General features: G+C 43.5%; 1 protein-coding gene across 7 annotated transcripts in view; it reads right to left on the minus strand.

Moving 5' to 3' along the window:
• The window catches only part of TANC2 (tetratricopeptide repeat, ankyrin repeat and coiled-coil containing 2), a 160,174-nt gene that overhangs the window by 92,381 nt on the left and 44,092 nt on the right, over positions 1-23,701 (minus strand). For 2 of the 7 annotated variants that reach the window (XM_056512109.1, XM_056512116.1), the window contains exons 4-6: positions 22,023-22,094; positions 17,859-18,038; positions 150-257 (exon numbers count right to left, since the gene is read on the minus strand). In XM_056512109.1, the coding sequence (XP_056368084.1) occupies positions 150-257; positions 17,859-18,038; positions 22,023-22,094 (360 nt within the window). The remainder of the gene's footprint in view (positions 1-149; positions 258-17,858; positions 18,039-22,022; positions 22,095-23,701) is intronic. The other 5 variants (XM_056512115.1, XM_056512112.1, XM_056512113.1 and 2 more) reach the window with 3 other exon arrangements.

Genomic DNA, 23,701 nt, shown 5'->3' on the forward strand with positions numbered 1-23,701 from the left:
AAATTAATACTTATTCAAATTTCCAAGACGGTGAAGCTTGGCTAGGGAAGGTCCAACCAACCATCTAGCCAAAGGAGCCATATTATACATGTGGAAAAATCTTTCTGCCTGCTGACCCTCTTGGCACAGAGCCTTGGCATGCAGCTTACCAGGGCAGAATGCATCGACGTCCAGCTTCTGGGCAGAGAGCGTTGGGGAGCCAAGCTCAGACTCTGGGATTCGAGGGCTCTCAACAAACTTTGCTTTCCTCACAGGGGCTAAAGGAGAAGGAGGGGGAGAGAAAAAGAGAGGTCATGAGTAAGGGAAATAGCAAGCAACAGATGGAAGCAGTTAACTAAACGACACTGTCAGACTCATATCACATTACCCCCCCCACCCCCCCCACCCCCACTGCTGCCCCGAGGAAAAAAAATTATCTGCATTCTTTACAAAGGAGACAGCTCTTGGTTAAACTTTCAAACTGCACAGGCTGACTTTAAAGTGTGTGAACACTGAGGCACATTTCTGATACTCCAAAACATTTTCTTTTCTCCTACTTTATTAGACTTTTTATAGGAAGCAAAAGAGTCTCAATTCAGCAACTGTGGAAAAGCAAAGATCATAGAAAGATACACAGAGCCCATTAGGGTTAAAGGTATTTAGCTATAAATATCTGAACGAAGCAATTTCAAGACAGTCTCATTGTTGGATCAAACAGGTTTGGTGTTCAACACAAAAGAGCAGAGCAAAGCTAACACTGTCCAAGCCAAAAAGAAGCACTCCACTTTTATCCTTGCAAATCCATAAAAGATCAAGAGACTTAACAGAGGCTGGGGAAGAGGTAAAAGTGTCTATAATAAAGCAGCACTGACCACTAGTGCTAGAAAAATGGGATTTTCTCCATGTTTTAACAGTCTGAACTCTAAAAGACATGAAATTCTGTACTAACATTTGCTTGGAGTAAAACTAATAAAAGTGGTTTAGTAAAAGTCTTTAAATATATTCCAGACCAGAGAAAGAGAACTAGAGAATAAGTTATATGCAGAGATTGTCATATTGCATTTCCAAGTTAAACTCTCATGTCCATTACAATGAAAGGCTAATTTGAAAAGCCCCTCAGCACTGATTCAGGGGGTCAGTGGCTTCTGCCCCTCCATTTACATAACTTATATTTAGAGTTCCCTGCCTTGCAGATTAAATTTGGGATCTTAAACTAAAGATTGGGAGGTTGTCCTTTTGCTCCTCCTGTAATAAAAGCTAAACAGGTCAGAGAATCATCTCTGAGGCAGGAATAAACCTCTTGGTTTTAGGGAGCTGCTGTGGTGCTGGGAAGGGCAGAGAAGGTCGAAGGATGGGGACCCCGGCAGACAATGCACAATTAAATCACTCTAACTGAGCTACACACCAGTGATCCCAGAATTTTCTTTAAATGGAGTGTGCAAAATAGAGATGAAGTTGGGGTATGGTTTTTCAATAGAAAGTCCCTGTGAAGCAGAAGAAAGGCAAGGAATCAACCCCCCACCTCTGCACAAATGCAAGTGTGCAAAAAACCCTCCTCTCCACCCCCTCATGATCCACCTCAGGAGATGTAAACAGGTACCACACTACCATTTTACACACGAAAATCCTGGATGAATATTGGCAACACAGTCCCTGCAAGCCCCAGGAGTGCCAGGCAGGAGGAACGTGAGAGACTCAGGAAGGTGAGAACAGCCTGGAGCCCCTTCTCCCTCCCATCCCACCATGCTCATGGATGTACAGCACCACTCAAACACACAACCTGAGGCTAAACACTAATGCCAGCAGTCGATTCTATATAATCCTCCTGGAAAAAATCCCACACGTGGACACACGAACACCCTGCATCCACAAACTGGTCAACACCAGGGAAAAATCATACCCAGTCACAGTCTTGTGCCAGATCCTGATGTAATGAAAACATTTTAATATTGAGAAGATTATTGCTATGGCCTAAAAACTGTTTAAATTATAATTCTGCACTGGTCAATCCTTTAATATTTCATTTGTAATTGCAGTTTTAATAAATATATTTTACCACAGTCTTAGTAACAGTCATTTGTATAATAGATATTAAAAGTACCGTCTTTTCTTTATCATTTCTGGCTGACACCAGGACCACGTATCATCCCATGCACATGTGGCAGTGCGCACTGTGTTCTAAAATACAAAATTAACAACATTTTCACAGTTCAAGAAATGTTAATGGCTGATGGGATTGTCACTAGAAGGTTCTGCACTAAAGATTATTTTAAAAAGAGGAAGGAGAATTTTAATAAACATAGAGAGGTGTGATGTGATCACTACACCACTTGCTGTGTGGACACACAGGTATGTGGAAGATGCAGGATCTGCACATTTTGACAGATCAGCATTGAACAGCTCACCTCTCACCTGTAAAGAAAGCACCAATCTCCCATTCCATTTGGTTTCATTTCTACATTTACTCTGGATCTCTTTTACTCCTCACTGAGGTGCCCATTGCCCCACTAATTGCTGCCTTCTCCACAGAACTGACTGATGACAGCAGACGTGATGGGCTCATGGATCCAACAAGCTGATCCACCATTTCTTCTCTTGAGGGCAATAAAGAACATCCTATCACCGTGTGTTGAAATCTCCATATACTGCAAGCTCAACCGTACACATAATTTTAATGCATTCCATAGCATCACAAAATCACAGACTGGGCTGTGTTGGAGGGGAATTTAAAGCTCGTTCAGTCCCATGGCCTGCCATGGGCAGGGATACCTTCCACTACACCATGCTGCTCAGAGCACTGTCAAGCCTGGCCTGGCATCTCTTTAATTATGTTTTTGGTCCCTCAAAAGCATGACTTGAGCCTTAAAAACACACCTCCACCAGCCAAGACACATCATGAATCACAGACAACAGTTTACTTTAAAAGGCCCAAGTCAATACAATCCTCTCCATGTAAATACAGGTGGGGAAAAGTCACAGAGTTCCTGTTATTACAAATATCCTAAGTGTGGAAAAGACAAAAACTCCTCCTAACTCACCCATAACCTGATTACAGGAAAGGAGGATTTTCACATACAAGAATTAAGCACCGCTGACTCGTGTTCAAATGAAGATTATCCTGACAGATTCAGATTTGGGCATTAGGCTTCTACTGGAATAAATAACAAATGGAAATGTCATAAACTCTAAAATCTGGTTTGACACTCTACAGCCAAATGTTAACGGATAACACTGATCTTTTTATAAAAGTGGCTTTTCAAATCTCAACAGTTCGCCTTGGTCCTGAACCCCTTCCTGAGAGCAAAGGCAAATCTTATGATGATAGTCATGGGATGAGCTTCTGGCACAAACTATTAAAACTAACAAAAGCTTGAAACAATTATTTGAAGTATTCTGTACCTGCTCAGTCCTTTAGGCCTCTAATTCCTGTAAGGATTTTCTGTATGAAACTGACCAACTCCAGGCCTAAACCGCATGGAAACAGTCCCTCTTGTTACACAACTGCAGCTTTTTGAGCAAATTACATCTTCCAAGAACACTAGGAAAAAAGGATGTCTGCAACAACCAGTCATATAAATATCATGGATTGAGTAAAGATGACAGTCGTTAGCAATGCTGGCTTTCTAGAACGGCAAAACTGGCACTTAGTTCAGAAAAGCACAGTGATTATTACATGGAGCCTGAAGTCCCAGCCCTGTCTCTGGGGTGCCAGCACCCAGGAGCTGCAGCCCATGATCCGTGTCCACCTAACAGGCCAGTCCTGTGCCCTGTGCCTTGAGGACAAGCACAACGTTGGCATCATATGGGAACTGACTTGCTACTGAAGGAACTTCAATTTCACTGGCTGAGATGTTATTTCAAACCAATACTGCACATTTACTATTGAAATACTTTCCCCAGTGTTGGCTTGCCACAGAATCCCAGAGCTGGTCTGGGTGGGAAGGGACCTCAAAGCCCATCCAGTCCCATCTCCTGCCACGGGCAGGGACCTCCCACGAGACCAGGCTGCTCCAAGTCTCTCCATGTCCCAGCCCCTCACAAGAACTAGGAACATGGACATTATCACCCAAACTGCATCAGCACAAACCACTGCAGCTTTTTATTCACAGACTCTCACACACTTGATCGCTGTAAAACACAAACACACACGGCCACGTGCCTGGCTTCTCCTGGCTCGTTCCTATGGCAGGTCGTGGGCAGAGTCTGGCCAAGGAATTTGGCTCAAAATCAGCTTTTGTGCCCAGTTTTGTGTTTTGCCCATTGAATTTCACCTGTGCTTCAAACCTCCTTCTGCAAGAGGATAAAACAATGAAATCTGCTCTCTTTGTGTAAAAATATTGTGTTTATCACAGGCTGATGAGGTGAAAACGTGCCAGAAATGATGGGCACATTTCATAGAATCACAAACTGGTTTGGATTGGAAGGGATATTGAAGATTACCTAGTTCCAACACCCTGCCATTGGGTGTTTACCACTACTGATCTCTTGTGACTAATCCAGCTGAGGAAGAGCTGAATTTTGAATTAAAAATTTTGAATTTTTAATTTTGTGTTTTAATCTACTGTAAGCACAATTTTATCACAGAATATTAATGGGTTGGAATGGACCCTAAAGTTCATCTAGTCAAAATTCCCCATGGATGGGCAGGGACACCTACGAGACCAGGTTGCTCAAGGCTTTATCCAACCAGGACTTTAACACTTCCAGGGATGGGAAAGCCACTATCTTCCTAACCCCCACAGCCTCTTTTGTAACACAAATTTGGTATTTGAATTAAATCCTCCAAATCTCCAAGTTTTACAAAATCCTGCCCAAGCTGTGCTATGTCTGGGAAAAGCCAGAGTGGTGGTTTGAAAAGCAAACTTTGGAAGCTTGGATTTAAAGAGAGCAGAAGTGGGTGCTCAGTGCATGCTGCATTCCCACCTTTCACCCCTGCCAGCCGTGCCAGGCCTGACTCACGTTTGGGAGCATCCAGCAGCTCTGCAGTGCTGTGCACAGCTGCCTGTATTGCAGTCTGCCCCCAACTAAAATGTTTTTAGTGCTGCAGAGTTATTGATCCATGGAGCTCCTGGAACAAATAACTGTCACTCCAGCACAGCTGGACAAAGCCCAGCACACAGAGATGAACCTTTGGTCCCTCCTCTGACCCAAATGCCCCATTATCTGGCTGAGGTAGGAGCCACCAAGAGGAAATTACAGACTGCAGGATTATTTTTGCTGTGGCACTAATCCTGGAATCCTATAATGGTTTGAGTTAGAAAAGACCTTAAAAAAATGATCCAGTCCCACTCCCTGTCATGGGTAGAGACACCCTCCACTAGACCAAAGCTTCCACTATCTCAAAGCTCCATCCAACCCAGCCATGAACATTTCCAGGGATGGGGCAGCCACAGCTTTTCTGGGAAACCAGAAGAAATATTATACACCAGCTGTGTGTCATTAGGATTTTTAGGTATAACTTTTTTTTAAAAAAATTAAACCAATGACATACATACAATGAAGGTTAACATCCTCTTTACATAATCCAGCATTATTTTACAGAATCCATTGTGTAACAGTTTTTTCCTGTTCTATTATTTGAGACTATAAAAGCTTTTTAAATTGCACTCCCCAGCCTCTCTCCTCTCATCCCATGTTATCACAGCAGTGAGGGCAGGGCAGCACAGAAAAGTGGTGAGAACAATGTGTTGTCTGAAAACGTAAAACTTGTTCCAAAACTTTTGGAAAACATGTTTAGTTTAGGAGGTAAGGCCCTGAAACAAGAAAATTGAAGAAAACAAAGGTGGAAAGAGGAAAAGAATAAATAAAGGCAGGAAGAGTGTTCAGCAAGCTGGTGATGGCAGGACAACAGTGGAAAAGGAGAGCTCAAAAAAGCAACTACATTAATGCAGAAGTTCTTCCTTAAAGTGTAGATGTCTGTAACATGAAGGTTTTGCCTATTACTGCCCCTGAAATTTATTTTTTCTTTGAAAAACTGAGGAATAAACATCTGCAAAGCAGTGGATTCTGCAATCCCATGGGACCACAGAAACCTGTTGGAACATTCTTTCCTCCTCTCTCCGTCTCTTTCAGATGAAGACGGCACAGAAAGTATCAGCAAGCCACTTCACTAAAGCCACAAAATCAATGACCTAAAAAAGGAAGGAGTCTTCTAAAAAGTATAATTAAATCAAATTTTTACCTGTCTTACCAAAATTATTACAAACCCTCCCAAATAACTGATTGAAACAGTCTTCAGTCTGAACAGACATCCCCACTCAATGTTCAAGGGAGAAAATCACCTGGTTGTGAAAAGGCTTATATACATTTTAAGTATCTGTAGAATGAAATAATACAGATTTCTGTCTGAAGTGTTCAATAACAGCAATACAATGATGCTTACAATACATTTATATATTCAGAAAGAAAATTCCTCCTAAAATACTAACCTGGCTGTAGTCTGCGCTTCCAAAAGGAATTCAGCTCAATTTCCATTTTGCTTATTATCATAAACAATTTTCTGTCATTCAGAGCAATGGAACAGTGATTTTTCTATCAAACTTGCCACTGCTGGGGACACCAGCCAGCACAGTGCCCTGCCCCAGCTCAGCCCATAGGGTTCAGTTTTGGAGCATCCCAGCAGATGCTCCCTGGAATACTCTGGCAAGCCTCAGGAAGAGAGTTGCTCCTATTATTGATCCCAGTAAGAAAAAGCACCCTCACTTCCCCTATAGATAAGGCTTTTTTCCAATGTGGGCTGCCAAGATGTCTTTGTCCACACAGGGGATAGCTTTGAGGAGAAAGAAGTTATTTAATTAACATGTAGACATGGCAGGAGGAAGAGATGGGACTTTCATCTTCCCATCCAAACTTATCAAGTCATTTTGACTCCCTGGAGCTGTGGCACACTGTACACTTCTCCATGTCATTTCCCATCAAAAATTCTTCTTTTCAGCGTCTTCTGAAGCCTCTAACAATTGCCTTTTATAGCAGAAACTCCTCATCTGTGACTCAAGGTAGAACCCTGTGCATGAGACGAGGAAGATGAAAGCAGAGAAAGGAAGGCAGCACCACTTGCCCCAGCTTTCTAAGTCATCTTGTTATGAAAACAAGCAATAAATTTCTGTTGCAGTCAGTTTTCTAGTTTCAGACTTTGTTTGCACTAAAAAAGAATAAATAAAGTGACTGGAGAGCTGTGACTACAGGATGAGACCACGTAATCAAAATTTTAAGCCTTCATAAGATCTGCTCAAATACCCCAAAGATCCTCCCAAATGACAGAAACAGGGTAGAGCTGGAGGGTAAAGAATTCCTAAACCACTCGTATTCCTTTCTCTGACAGTTTTAGTTCACTGAATGTTAAATTAAAACAGATGAGAGGAGAATACTACAAAACACAAGTGCTAAATTGCATTATTCCCATTCAATCTCCTACTACCCTGGAGTTCTTTCTGCAATTCAGTGACTCAGATATTGTGCTGGCACTAAAAATGAGGAAAACTGTCCCAAAAGGACCTGGATGTACTGTAAAGGACATTTAGTCTACAGAGAGCAACCAAGAGTTCTGTCATTTTAATCAAATTACAGGCAACCCTGGTTACTGGACTGGTTAGAAAGAACCAGTTACACTAATTTCTAACAACGCTCAGATTTCAAGCTGAACTTTCAAGCTGACAGAAATCAGAAACTAATGAAGCATCTACTGAAGCAAACACATTTCCCTCTCTCTTGCATGAAGCTGACAAAGCTCAGGGAAAGTTGCCCAGTGCGGCTGTGTCACCAACAAGGGGCCTGTGGCTCATGGAGCTTTTTAAAATGGTCTATGCTGAACATGTCAGGCTGTCAAATCCTTTCTGGACATTGACAAAGCTTAATTTAGCTCAAGGCACTAGAAAAAGAGAAAATATATTTAACTGATGATTCTTCATATAGAAGAAAAGAGCAAGTCCCAGACAAACAGTTCTGAAATGCAGTTTATCTCCCTGGTGTTTTACTCTCTTGCACAGCTGTTCTAGAGCAGCTTTAAGGTCTTTTCTCACCCAAACCGTTCTGAAATTCTATGATTCTCTCAATTTTTCTTTACACTGAGAAGCGCATGCAGGCAGGTATCCCTGCCCATGTGGAACTGGATTGTTTTTAAGGTGCTTTCCAATCCAAACCATTCTGTGACTCTGTGATGAACTCTGCCCTTCAGACCTCCTTCTATTAACATGTTCCACATACACACCAGGCCAACTGCAGCTGACTAGAGCTCCCTCCAATCCCTTTTTAGCACCTGATGCCATGACCACCATCTATCAGCTGCCTGGTGTTGAGAGTTCTAACCAAGCAGTTACCCAGCAGAGACGTGATTCAGCACCTTTGAGCACCTCATGCTTGGCCTCCTTTGCTTTCATGACCTGTCCCACCTTCGCTGCCATCCCAGATAAAGCTCTGCCAGCTTGTCTTTGCAGTGCCTGTACCACACATGACCACCCACTGCTCTGATTCTGGACTGATTCTCTGTAATTACAGCTGTAAAAAATAAAAACCTGCACTAGGGGTTTGGAAAGGAACTGAAAAAGTATAACAAAAAGTAGTTACTCTAGACAGCACTGCAAGAGCACTGCTGAAGTGTTTTACAAGCAGCCAAGAATGATCAAAGGTAAGTATCAAATTATACTGGCAAACTAAATTGGAACAGGAGTGGCAGGGCAAAGACCAGCAGCAAGCCTAATCTGCACGTAAACAAAATTTCATTCATTCTCCCACCATATTCTTAAGATCAAACCAAGGTATTGCAACCATAAAAGAGAGAAGAGCAAACTGGATAATACCCGACTATTCACAGCCCAAGTAATCCCAAGTTAGAGCATGTGAGAGACTGGATCCTGTTCACTATATAAACCACTGTTTACGACCAGGACTACACAGCTACAAGCCAATATACATTCACTGCTTGATAACAGCATTTAAAATAAAGGCAAGAGATTAAGAATACATAAGGTAATTTTATTTCTGTGCAAGTCATTCAAATTTTGCTACGCTAAAACTAATTTAGTTGGGTTAGTGGATACCACCAGAGCTGTAATTACACTGACACATATGCAAAACTGTTCCATTCATATGAAACTGGATTCAGGATCCCTATTGCTCTGCTGGTAGCAGATCCACAGAATATTCTATCCTTAAAATGAAGCTGCTTATCTGGCAAGGCACAAGCCTGAATTAGCTGAACTTGATTGTTAACACTTGAAAAACTGGATTATGCTGCATTTACAAGGTGGGTTTTACCTAAGAAAATTACTAATTCAACCACCTCTAGTTTTTGGTAGCATATTTGCTTTTCCAATTCTTAATTTCCTTGCAAAATTAAAGGAGCTGTTAGAACTTTCTGTTTTGAGGAGTGATGACTGCTCATCATTCTTTCCTTCCACAGAAGAGCAGGGCCAAGGACACATGACAAAGATTTAAGTGAAATATCGAATACACTTGTGATTATTTGTGTGAACACAGATGGTTGAAACGGGCTGTCACTGACACAGAAGTGCCATGCTTCTCATCACGAAGAAATTTAAGACCCAAAACCTCTCTGAGGCTTTGGTGCACATGTATCCTGTGACAGCATCAATGTCCCAGGACCAGGTCTAGTCCTTTAAGTGTAAATAAAGGGAAGGCAGCACTCTTCAGAGCCCCTTTCCAAGTTGAAAGAGCAACAGCCATGACACGCAACAGGGCCAGGAACATTTACTGACAGAAACACGCCCATCTGGTGACTTCCCTTCCAAAAACCACTTTCTCACTTACACCTACTCACTTCCATGGCTGAGAAGACAAGAAGAAAAGCACAACAGGGATAAAACCTGTATTGTCCTAATCCTGTCTCCATCTCTACAGAGAAAACATTTGTAGATATTTCAAGTTTAAGCCTTCCACAACCTGCACACATCTGCAACCAACAGGGCACTGACGGCTCCAGGACACACCACCCGTGGGTCTCATCACGCCTGGTGGCTACCTGGGCTTACAGAATACACCAACAGGTGACTCTGTGTGCCTGAGAAGAATCAAGCTCCATTAGATACACACCTTCTAAAGAAGGGAAGAAGAAATAAAGGAATTAAAAATCAGCCTGTAATCCAAGAGTGACACTCAGTCTGGCTCTGACAGTGAAGTGCTGTCAGAGACCCTGGGCGTGGCGGCTGCTCCTTCTTCCTCTGCAGAGGGATTTTTCTCCCCACCACAGAAACTCTGGAGCAAGACATTGCAATGAAGTATCAGCCAAACCTGGTGATAAGACCATGAGTTTAACGGAACCTGGTCGAGGCTTTCTGCATGGTTAGAGCCAGCCAGGTACAAACCACATCAGGAATTTACCTCTGCAAAAGTAATGCTAACTCTTTGGGCAAGTGACTCACCCAACACCCCCCCATGCTCATTCCTTCTTCACCCAGGAAGAAGTTTCCAAAACAAGCTGTCCTATTGTGATAGAAGTAGGAGAGGACCAGAAAACATGCCCAGCTGGAGATGAAGGCTTTTCCTTAGAAAATACCCAGCCCAGGAGAATGCAAGGGCTTATTCCACATGAGCATATCCTGTGAATGCCCTTCTGTTCTCAAGTGCACAGGACACCTCTGAAGGCACGTTCCAGGAGTAGGAGGAGAGACGTAGCCAAGGGGAGAGTGATGGCCTGATTTAACTCCACAGGAAGCTTTCTACACCACCTCCTCTTGCTATAGAAACCTCTTAGCTATGTCTAAAAATTAAAAATTCTCACACCACCAGAAGTGTAATCGTGACAGATGCTTCATTTTGTGCAGCCTCAGTGTGAAATAAGGACAATTTCTCTCTCTGAGCCTGAAAACCCATGGAGTTTCAAGGCAGTTTTTTTGCCTTTTAAACACTATTTACATTAGAGAAGCTTATGGGCTTCTCCTTCTGTTTGAGCATCTACGCAATCATCTGAAATGCAGAGCTATTATCACTTTTTCCCAGCTCCAGTGCTGTGATGACATGTTTACCACATCCTCTGCCAGTCTGAGCAGTTCAACAGCCTTGAAGCAAATAAAAATATCCTTGGAAGAGCAAATTCTAAAGGCTCTGCAGCAATCTCACACCAACACCATAGGGAAAACAGGGGATTTTCATGGAATATTTCTCCTGCAACTTCTGCTCTGTCAATATGAAAGAAAGTTCGGTGTCAAAATAAGACAGATAAGGATTTGTCTTGAAAACAGCACTGAGGAAAATCCCTGCTAGAACTGGTGTCTTTCAAAAGCCAATAAATATGATATGCCAGTTTTTTCCTTCCCTTTATTTAAGAAAACAAAAGTTACATCCTGAAACTAATGAAGAAACATCATGAGTTTGACATGCCTCCAACAAACAAAAACCTTTCAACACAGGATTTGGTTTAATTCCAAATGTTATCAACAGACAAACTATTTATCTGTATAAATTTCAGGGACAGTTTTGGAGCTCAAAAAAATTTAAATTGGAAATTTTCCCATTTCACATGAATAGTTACGTTGGTTTAGTAGAGATAAAAGTCCATCTGTGAGTATGCAGGGACATGTTCATCCACCTGTTTCATCTCTGCAAGCCCAAATGGCTTCCATTTGAGTATGTGCCTGTCAAAACAAATCTCAAGTCCCAAAATAATGGATGAAGAATTCCAAAAATGGATAGCAAGAACTGACACACCAGGAAAAAAACATTCAGCATGTGTTATTGTAATTGAGTAAGGATCCTCCTTCTCCAGCAGGTTTCACTGCTGGAGACAGAACCCCAGAATCCCTGAGGCTGGAAAAGACCTCCAGGGCCATTGAGCCCAAGCTGTGCCTGATCCCCACCTCATCACCAGCCTAGAGCACAGAGTGCCATGTCCAGTCATCCCTGGACAGCTCCAGGGATGGGTGCTCCACCAGCACCACGAGCAGTCCCCTTCAGGGCCTGACCACCCCTTCCATCAAGAAACTCTTCCTGAGACATCTGGGTTTGCCATGTTAAGAGCATAAAACAGAACTGAAAACCCAGACACCCAAACCACAGTGAGATGTTGTGTGCATTTTAGGTCATTTTTTAAAAAGGGACAACTCAGTAATTCTGACAAAACACAAGTTTTCTACTCATGAAACCTCTAGGCAGACAGAGATCGCAAGGCATAAGGGAAACTTCAATGGAAAACTGATTATGCCCAAAAAAAGTACATTTATACACCTGGAATCCCCCAAATCTAATGGCACTTTCCAGGTAACTGGGTCCTTGGCACTGCTGTGCGTTCTGAGACACAGGGTGGGCCTCACACCCAACCTCCACTCCTACACAGGAACAGGAGTTTCAGAGCAGTGTCATGCTGATAGCATGACAGAATGAAAAGAAATGTAAGCCTACTGCAGACACTGTGGTATAAAAAGACTTTAAAAGGAGCAAACAACAATTTTAAGCACAATATCCTTCAAAAATTAGCTTCAACACGAGCATGAGGAACTTCAACAGCTTTTCCTCAAATTCTACCTTGGTAATGATTGCTTATTTACTTTTATTTCTAGAAGCTCACTCTTTCAGTGAAAAGCAAATATTTATTTCCCTCAGCACAAAGGGGTTTTATAAACCGCTCTAATAGAATTTGTGGTCATTTCAGAACGCAAAAGGAAAACATTATCTCAATCCCATTGTTCTAACATATTGAAAACAAATGACTTGGTCTCTGTAGCATTTTCAACTCACTCCTCAGCAACCCTATTTTAGGAATGCTCAGAAATCAAATTTTTTCATTGCACATTCATTTTACGTATGAGAAATTCTGCACATCTGAGCAAGGACATGACAGACTCAGATTATATAAAACTAATGCAATAACTAAAAGACAAATAACCACCAGCAGCATCACTCAATCTGATACTAACTCCCTCCTAGTAATGGCGTCCTTACCAACCAGGAGCCCCAGGATCCCTTATTGTACACTGATTTTCCGCAGTTAGAGGAGGCTGAAGAATGCCAATCACAATCCCAATCAAAGAACATGCACGACAAATTGTCCAAATACTCACAGGGCTCTGCTTGCTCTCCCCAAGCCCCGTGCGCGCAGCGCAGTCAGCCAGGCTGGAATTCAGGGCTCCAGCTGCCTGGAGAGCGCTCTGGCACAGATCCTCCTGTGATCCCTCCCTCTCCCCAGCGCCGGCTCCATCCTGCTGCTCCCCACGTCAGGGTGATGGCACAGGTGACACCTCCCGCTGCTGATGTCAAGCTCTGCTCCCAAAAATCACAAGCGCCGTCTCCCTGCGGCACCCGCTGCCCCTGCAAGCACGTCCTCAGGCGGCAGGCAGCAGGCTCAGGAGGGCTCCAGAGACGCTGATGGACACCCAGCCTTCGCTCTTCGCCAAGGCTCCCAGTGTTACAGAGCTGCTTTCATTCCTACCAGAACGCTGCAGCAAATGGAGCCTCTATGCCTCCCTTGGGGGCAAAGGGAAGGGTTTTTACAGTTCCTTTCTGTGGCGCAGCTTAATTTGCTCTTTTCCTAGAGCAAACTGCTGAAAGAAGAGGGAAATAATGGATTAGCAGACCAGAGTGACTGACTCATGGATGCTCTCCCGAACATTTCGGAGTAAGCTGAGGGGTTGGTGATGCAGCCCAGGACCAGAGCTGATGAATGGTGCAGTGCTGCTGTTGTCATAGCAACTAAGAGGAAAAGGAAAAAAAAGGCAGCACCATATAAGGAGTTATGACATGGATTCTGGGAACAATGTATACTAAAAGGCTGAAAGCCCTAGGATGCTTTAAAGCAGCAGCAACCCCTTGGCTCGAGACAGGTTTCATTGTTCACACTGAAGTGGTCGGCACAAATTTCACATCCAGTCCAGACACGTTTGCAACAGGAGAGCTGCACCAAAACAGCATGGTTCTATAGTGTGTGCAAATAACTGGAATTGAAATAACTGAAATGATTAATTAAGGGAAATGGCTGGACCCAAACTAACATCTGTGAGAACAGAGTACCCCCCGGTACGCGCGGCCCCACACAGGTGAGAAGCTCTGTCCTTACAGAGTGAGGCTGAGACGAGCCAAACCGCAGCACCATCAGGTGGCTGAGTGTCTGAGCGGCACTGGCACCAACACAGATACTCCAGGCCCCCCAGAGACAGGAGAACATTCCGAAATGAGCCCCTAACCCCCAGCACCACTGGGCAAGGGAAGGCTGGCAGAGCCCCCAAGGCATACTGAGGTATGGCAGAGCAGGGAGAGCCAGCTCACGCACATCTGCCATCACAAGCTGTGGGCAAGGCCAAGGTTTGTATTCCACGGGAAACACTGGGGAAAAACACATTATTTACCAGAATCATCACCAGCTGCTTTTCCTTTAATGCAGGTGCACAAACAGACAATGCACAGCAAGGGAGAGACTGGCCACTGTCGCACCCAGCACAACCACAACACTGCAGTGCTGGAGCCTGGGCTCAGTGACTGAAACTTGAACTATCAGAAATCCTTCCATTGATGGTTTATTTTATTTCCAAACACAGAATCTCAGAATGGCCTGGGTTGCAAGGGACATTAAAGATTATGCAGTTGCCACTGCCGTGTCCATGGGCAGGGACACCTTTCCCTATCCCAGGTCGCTCCAAGTCCTGTCCAGCCTGGCCTTGGACACTGCCAGGGATCCAGGGGCAGCCACTGCTGCTCTGGGCACCCTGTGCCAGGGCCTCACCATGCTCACATCACAGATTCATTATTACAGCTGGAAAAGACCTTGAAGATGACCAAATCCAACCATCAACCTTGCAACACAATCACATTCCACACTAAATCATGTAGTCAAAGTGCCAGAGCCACACATTTTTTGAGCACTTCCAGGAGCAGTGACTTCACCACTTCCCACATGTGCCAGCACTGACAGCTTCCCCCCAGCACTCCCACCTCTGATGCCGTGCCTCATCATCTCTCACGTTCCCACCCAGCTGAGCTGGTACAACAGTTTGGAGAGAACAAGGGGTCCTGGGGCCTGCAATCCTTAATCTGGGCTTCTCACCACTAATCAAGAAACAATAAAGTTTTCAAGTAGAGAGATCTGAGCTTTTAAGTCGCACAATTACAGTTAACATCAAAGAATATCGAACCATTTGCTGAAGACACAGAGAAGGGAGATGTGACACTCCTCATGACTACTCCCAAGAGATGCAAAGGTACCCCATGACAGATGGGGAGAAGACAAGTCCCCAGCAGTACAAATGACGTGGGTGATGGTGGCACAGGGAATGTTGTGTGGGAGGTCCCCAGCCCAAATGGGCCTGGAGGGTGATGAATCCACAGTGCTGGGTCCTTACTGGCATCACTGGGAAGAGCAAGCCTCCATCCTGCTCAGCCCTGCTCTCACCATCTCTGAAGGATTTACTGAAAATTGTAAATTTTTTTAGGAAAGAGGCTGCTATAAACTGCCTGAACCCACTGATTTATAGGAATATTCCTACTGATTTATATGAACTTTTTTCTTAGGGAAAGTTCCCACATTCCCCAAACACAAGGGAAGAACACTCTCAAAGAGGGGATTTGCAATGAAACCAGTTCCCCAGGACCATGTCTTTGAAGACACTGAAGCAACTAATTCACACTGGATAAAGCAAGAATGAGGCCTCTGAGAATCCAAATCGAAACATCCATGGCATGTTTTTGTTACAAAAACATGATTTCTTTCCTAAATTTCTTGCTAATATTCTCCCCTCCTCACTCTCTGCACGGGCACTCACACACGTGCTCCTTCTAAGAGAATCCCAATGCTTGCAATCTGTCATTCAATAGAAAAAATAGCAGTAGCCAAGTGCAGTGATGAATAAAATTATCCCTGCGCATATAAATGTACAATATGTAAACGAACACTCCTTCCTGAGGAGGAGGAGGAGGAGGAGGAGTGGGATGCAGCACAGGGCTTTGTGCAAACCCTCTGCACATGGTGGATTCCACAGGAGTGGTATAAAACATGAGATGAGTCTTTCAGCCCAGTATCTCCTTTATTAACCTAATGCACATATTTTTTGTCACCAATTCCCAAAAGCACTTACATACATTCATCCCTAAGCACCCTCCTGGAAAGCACTGCTGTCCTCAAGGCAGGTATACAGAGCACCTGCATTATTTTCATCACACTTATGGCTTTGAGTCGGCAGTAACATACCCTTGATATACAGTAGAATATTTAAGCCCATTGTTTCAACAGCAGTGGCTCTTTGTGCCACAAGCACAGTAACTTTTAAGTGCTAATTTTATTGCAGACACAAACCAAAATGGTGTCTTACATCACTTACCCCGGGCTGGGAGGGTGGGGAGTTTTCTTTCTCTTTATTATACATTTTTCAAATTATTTTTGTTAATAAAGCCACTATTGCAAAAAAAAAAAAAAAAAGTAACACAAACTGAGGTTGACCGTGCTAATTTAAGTATGTTTTCAGCCAGTGCTAAACAAGAGGTGACACAGGGAGGAGGGGGAGAGCTGATTACTTATGCTGACTATTACTTCACCCCTTGCAGCCACAATGATCTTAGTTTTTGTTTTTCTTAATCACCAGACTATTCAGCAGAGTGGAAAACTGCACCCACATGGAATATTTATCATGCTCTGAATCCAGCCAAGTCTTCATACCCAGCAAACCCAGATACCAACATGTGAGTGAGTGATCTTAGCTCCTCTGGGTAGAAAACTCTCATTCTGTGGAATGCGTTCCCGAGGCTTTTTTACCAAAAATGGACATTTAAACTTTTCTGTGGATAAAAAGCTGCCTTGGTTACAAATCAGACAGATTAGGAACTTTAAAATATTATAGTATCATAGAATTATAGAATGATTTGGGGTGGAAAGGACATGAAAGCCCTCCCCTGCCATGGGCAGAGACACCTCCCACTGTCCCAGGTGCTCCAACCCCAATGTCCAGTGTGGCCCTGGGCACTGCCAGGGATTCAGGGGCAGCCACAGCTGCTCTGGGCTCCTGTGCCAGGGCTGCCCACCCTCACAGCCAGGAATTGCTTCTGCATATCCAACCTAAATCTCCCCTCTTGTGCTCTGAACCCATTCCCCCTCTTTAAATTACCACCTGCAACAGCCACTGCTGGAATTTCAGGGCTTTTGAGGAACTAGTGATATGCTCCAAGCCCTACCCAGTCATGGTATCGTGACTCCGTCACAACTCAGAATCCCTTCCTATCCTTTCCAAGCTCTCCTTTCACCAGAGGGCAGAGGAAACAAAAGACATCAAGTGCATCAAAGCTCCCTTTTGTACACATAAATCAGATCATATCTAGAGTTTTGGAGGTTTTCCTCAGCACAAGCCCAGAACCCTGGCTGACCATAAAGCTGGGCACAGAAGGGAGTCAGATTTTAGGCAAGAAGCAAGTTTCTCAAAAACCAGCAGAAGTACTTTTTTTCAGGCTTTTGTATGGATGTTGGACTCCAAATATTTTCAAAAATCACACTACCGTACCAGCCCTAAGTATTCATACCACAGTCCAGACAGGTTAGATAAACAAAGCAGTACCTAAATATATGCATGAACCAAAAAAAAAAAAAAAAGTTTTACTAAAAGTGAAAATTCATCATTTCTCTGATGTTCTCTCAACATTCAAAATTTAAGCATCTGTAAAATCACTGAAATGCCTCAACTGCACATAAACAGCAAAACAAAGTGGAACTAAAACGCACTCTGATAGAAATTTCTCAAAAACTGGAGAATATTTGTAAACCAAGGAGACCTTTTTCAGCAAAGAAAGATTTCTCTGTAAACACAAAAATCCAATCCATCCCCGGGTCTGACTGAAGCAGATGCTGTAATAAACAAGGGAATGACTTTGATACAGAAACTGTTCAAAGCTTTTTCTTACAGATTTTTGCACTAACAGACCTTAAAAGCCCCAGTGAACTTTATTTAAGTCCTTACCAGTTAACTTCTTCACAGGTTGGAGCCGAACACTGATAGACTGATGTGTGAGTAAGGGGGAGGATGGAAGGGAGCGGGACATGCCCTCCATTATCCGAATGTGCTGCATACCTTCGGTCACTGCGAGCGGCGGAATTGCGTAGTCAGGTTCAAAAGCACAGTCGTTCTCTGTGGAGGTGCCTGATGGGGAGAGGAAAATAAAAATGAATTGGTTAGAATGCAAGGGAAAGAATTCTGCTTCCTTCACTCCAAAAGGGTTGGCTGGGGGGAGCCCTGGGCAGAGCTCACTTGCCAACTGCTCGTTCCCTTTGCATGCGTGTGACTTCCCGTGAAGAAATTCAAAAGAGAATCCCACTACCCCTCTCTCTAACATGAACAGCAGAGCCATGAAGAAAAATTTTTTTCAGTGTTCTTATTTGTCCTTCAGAGTCTTAGAGTCACCGGTTTTCAATATAATGACCATAGTTTTTAGAGTGTCAGTTTCTAATAAAAGTCCTCCCATCTAAATTAAATTTCAGTAGGAGGACCTTTAGCCTAAAAAGTCTGAAAAACCCAAATAAAATGAAGAACAAACACCTCTAAAAACAGCCACCAGCTCCAAGTCTCCCGAGAGACACACAAAGCCCATGTGAGGGTTGCATCACTGCAGATCCACAGTGAAATACACGGAATAGCATGAGAACAAGTGAAGACAGAACAATAAAAGGACTTGTTGCTAATTGTAACCAATATTAATGAACAGTGAAGGGAATGTTCTGCAAATCAGCAAGAGTCAGGAGCCACAGGGTTCCTCCTATTAGTTGCAGATACAAAAACCCTGGAGTCAAGGACACCTGGATCTCCACTCGTCAGTAAGATGAACAACCTAGCCCAGACAACTAATAATTCACATGCAAAACCAACTCAAACTGTTAGCATTAATACTTCACTAATTTTTCATTAATATTTCAATGATGTGGGAAGGCCAGACTTGGGTCACACTGTTACAAGATGGATTTTAGCTCCTATTGATGTTTTCCCCTCCATAAAGACCTTCCTCACTGGATTTCCACTGGATAGCTGTGTTGTTCTCAGTGGCTTGTGAGAGTTTGTTTAGAAGAGAAAATGCTTCCTGGACAGAAAGGGAGATGGACTAGAGTGGAAATAAGATAGAAGGGTGAGAGCCTCAAATGCATGGTACTTCAGAGAAGATGACGGACGAGCTGTATTCCCAAGTACAATGTGAACAACCCAAAATATTGCTTATGATCAGTGGAAAAACCCATGTTGAAATAACCATCAAAAATCCTGGACCAGATCCCAAAGAGTTCTAGAAGGCTGTAGTACCTGTAGGTGGCTAAAATCCATCCATTCCTGGTGCCAGCATTCAGGAATGTCTCTCAGCACTTTTGTATCACTCTTTCCATGACAGCCAAGTAAGTACCACTGCCCTTCTCACTGACACTGGCTTGACAGCTCAAACAAAACTTGCTCTCCGTTCCCAAGAGCTCTCTGCAGGCCCTGCCAGCCCGGCCAGCCTCACCAGGAGTGTCAGGGAAGACAAACTACCATTGCTGCCAAAACCAGCATCCAAAAAGCCCCATGATGGGTTTTTAAAATACATTTGGCACCACAGATGAAAAAAATGATTTTCTACCAATGACTTTGATTCTTGAAAATAATTTCAATTGCCCCAGACTTGAAGTCTGGCAAAGACTTACAAGTCTATGTGCATTTCACTGGTTATTGTGGTGTAAGTTCCCAGTGTCTTAGATCAATCTACTTAAAATCAAAGGCAGTACCTTATACAAAAATAAAATAATTATAGGTAGGCAAAGCTTTCCCTCCTAAAATTCAAATGCTTTACAACAAAACAGTAAACTCATGAAACATCCACAAGGTACTATATTCATTCCACACGTACCAAAATTTCTCGCTCCTCCTTAGCAGAGTAAATAAACACACAAACAAAACCCCTGAAACAGTCTGAAATTTCTTCTGATCAGAAAGAATATTGGGCTTATCAAACCCTAGAATTAGGGCTCATTGACGGTTGAACTGGAACTTTAACTGTTTGCTTATATAATATATTTAAATAAAATGTTTCTGCAGAGTGCATATTTGAACTAATAAACTATTTCTTGGAGTTTTACAAGACTATCACATCATCATTCAGGCTGGAAAGACCTTTAAGATCATCAAGCCCAACCATCAGCCCAGCATCATCACTAAACCATTCCTTAAGGGTGCTTCCTCTTGTCCTGCCAATGAGGCTTTGAAGACACTTGAGCATCACACACAGTAATACGGAAGGTCAGACAGCAGGAAGACAACTGCCCCACTTCAGCTGGATGCTTTATCCAAGGATAATAAACTTCACCACCATGAAAAATACCCATCAGCACAGATTTCAAGTGATGGATACAGAGCTGGGAAAAGTTGGGGAAAATGCATAGATAGAGAAGAGAGACATCTCCTTCCATGCTACAGAAAGCCTGCCTCTACAATTGCATTCACTGATCCAAATGGAAATATTTAGCTCAGAAGCTTGTTGCTCCAAGAACTTGGAAGCTTTTTTACTTTTTCCCCTTATATTCCCTCTCACACTGAAACTTCTTGCTAGTTACTACAGTTCCTTCAGTCACAGTCACCAAAGTGAAGAGGTACAGATTGGTGATTTTTGGGCAAGGATTTGCAAAGAAAAAAAATCCCCTCTTAACTCTGCCAAAACCCATGCCTTTCCCACGGCAGCACAGATCCAGAACAGATGGGTTGAAAGGGAACCTGAGAGAACAGAATGTGTTCAGGTAGGTCCCAGCAGCGGCTGCACCTGAGCTGCTCTGTCCCATAACCAGAAACCACTGGACACAAGGCAAACACAAGGAAGAACACGCCAGGGATGCAGGGCAGAGCGAAGCTCAGCCTCCAGCACAGAGTTACACAGCAACAACTTCATCTGAGCTCAGAACGGGAGAGAACAGCCACAGCACTGCTCCCTGTACGCAAGCTGCCATGGGATATGTGCAGCTGTAAATCCCTGGTTCCTTCCTAATTTCACTTTAAAAGAATAAAATTTAAAATAATAAATTTAAATACAGTAATTGAAAGATCCTATGTGAACAGAGCAGTTGACACTTCAGAGATTCAGGGTTTTAGCTACCAATTCCGATCCCCCTAACTCTGATCACAGCTTCATTGACTCAAAATCATCTCACTCAGGCAACACTGGAACACTGCCAAAAAAAGGACAATTCTCTGGAGAAGATGCCCCCATAATAAGTCATTAGAACACCATGACAACAACAGGCTTGAGCCTAAATGAAATGAAAATTATTGTTGCAATCCCAAAGAGAGAATAAGTCAATGTGCATAGAACCTACTAGAGCCCTACTTCAAAAAAATGCTGCTCAGTCTCGAAGTCTCAATGTGTGAGAATACAGCATTTTTACAACCCCCACAAATGAGAAAATGCTTAAAACTAAGTAAAGCTGCTTCAAAGGACACATAAGCCAGCACAGATCTAAGACCTGCTGCTGTCAGGGACAGAAATCCCCATTACACGGCTCTGTGTGGTGTTAACCAACCATCAAACCTACTCTGAGTGATGGATACTCAACAAAAGAGTCTGTTGGGTTGTTATTTGAAGAACATAAACCCTGTTTTTAGTACTTTCTTCCTTGGACCTTTTGCCCTCTTGCTGTGGGATGAAACAAACCAAAGCAGAGGATATAACGTGGGACTGTTCATCCCCCAGATGGGGACACACAGGTCCTTCTCCATTGCATCCCAGGGCTTAAGGAAGGACAACCTGGTTATGGTGAACCTGCCAGGTTCCCCCTGTGACATCAGGGGAAGGCAAGTAGAAACCTGGAAAGCAAATGTTGGTTTGAGATGGTATGTGCTGAAGAATTCCAGCAGCACCAGCTCAAACAGCAGAACACTCTGCCCCTCTGGCTGCAGCACGGAGATCCCGCGGCTCTGCAGCTCCTCCTGGGCTGCGCCAGGAATCAGGCTGAACTCCTTCAGCCGCTCTGCTTTGTCAATCTCAGTACTTCGGTGTGGGTAATAACGATGGGTACAAAGTCTGCCAGGTCACACAGTCTGACGAGAAACACAACACGTGGGAGGAACCAAAGGCGAACACATGAGACGAGTCCCAGAGGCAGAACAACACTCAGGTTTTACCTTGCCCAGCTCGGCTCTGACGGGAGTCTACACTTGCCTGTCTTCGGTCTGGTGGCTCCTCGTTCCCTCCATCTGCACGAGAACCAAAACAGCACAAGTAGAACATCATAGTGGAAAGGTCAGGCAGATGCAACTTTTCCTTGAGGCCCATCACCTATCTCGGGGGAACAGCAGGACAAAGGGTCCCTCTGGCAGACTGAAACTGGGCACACTGCTGCTTGACTCTGCTGCTCCTTCCACCTCTGCCCCAGCTCACTCCAATGAAATCCATGAGGTCCTCAGGATAGAAGGAAGGTTTATACTTGTTCCTATTGATCCCACAGACATCTGAATGAGATAAAAACCAAACTGTGCATCTTCAAAGAGTTCCTTCACTTTGGACTGTTTTATAAAAAAATTAAAAAATTAAACATTGGAATAAAGAGAAAAAAATGAAATAGAAAATTTGAAATGGTGTCCCTTTAAAATTATTTGTCTAATAAAAAATCAGGAAGGCTTGGAAGAACAAAACTGCTTATTACATCCTCTTGAAAGTGTTTAGGAAAGCAGCTACAGTCAACAAATCCCAAATCTATCTGGGTAAATGCAAAGTGGGACACTGTGTACAATATTATACAATTAATTACAGGCTGCTCTTCATTGATCAACTGACCAGATTAGAAACAACAGAAACACCCATAATACAGATGCTTTAGTATATGGAGTCTCTGGCACCTGAGAGCAAGAAGAAGCCCATCTCCGGAGGTTGGGAAAAAGTAAACCCAGGGATTTCAAATGCAGGCTGTATTTCAGCAGTTCTTAGTCCTTATAGCAGAGGAAGCTTTTAAAATCTCTAAAAATAGTTTTGAAATAACTGACTTCTTAAATAGCTGTTTAAAAACTCAATAGTCTGTTTAGCATTGATGTGTTCTGATGATACTAAAAGCAACTGCATTTTGATATATTTATATCTCTGGATAGCTCTATAGAATCTTGGAGGGGCTGGTTACACCATAATTTAACTTTATCAACTCCTGCTACACATGAGCTATGTCTGACTTGATGGGAGGTTGGGAATTGCAGCACAAGAGCAGAACTAAAATGTGAACCAAAAATTTCAGTGCACCCCCACCCCCAAAAAGAGAGGAATCACAGCCCAAGCCAGGAGAGGTTTTCTGTTCCCTCTTCCGTTGCTGAAATGCTCCCAGCCCTCAGTCTTCCTGAAGCAATGCTCAGGCACCTTAAATGTATGCCAACAGGCCATTTCTGTCACCTCTGCATCCTGCCCTGCTCACACAGCAGCAGCAGCATGTGAAGGTCATCTGGCTACAGCAGCCCAGAATCCTGATTTTAAATGAGCTGCACCCACCCCACAAGCCATCAGCTGCCAAATGCCAGGGAGGCCACAGGCCACAACACTTGCCCAGTTCCCTTTTACATTATGGTTGCCAGAAGGATGTCACACTGCAAACACAACTGCAACTGGGATTTGTCCAAAGGAGCTTTTATTAGCCCGGAGATGATCTCTTGGAATTAACTGCACTGAACCTTCCTACAGTCAAGGGCACTAACAGAGCCTTGACTGTATTTTTGGTAGTAACACCCAGTGTTAGTTTCGGCATGGCTGTGCACATGGATATCATCATCATCACCATCATCATCCCTAAGGAGTCTCCACAGACAACTTCTACCTAAGTCAT

Source organism: Oenanthe melanoleuca, chromosome 27 (assembly GCF_029582105.1).
Source record: "Oenanthe melanoleuca isolate GR-GAL-2019-014 chromosome 27, OMel1.0, whole genome shotgun sequence".
NCBI classification, from domain to species: domain Eukaryota; kingdom Metazoa; phylum Chordata; class Aves; order Passeriformes; family Muscicapidae; genus Oenanthe; species Oenanthe melanoleuca.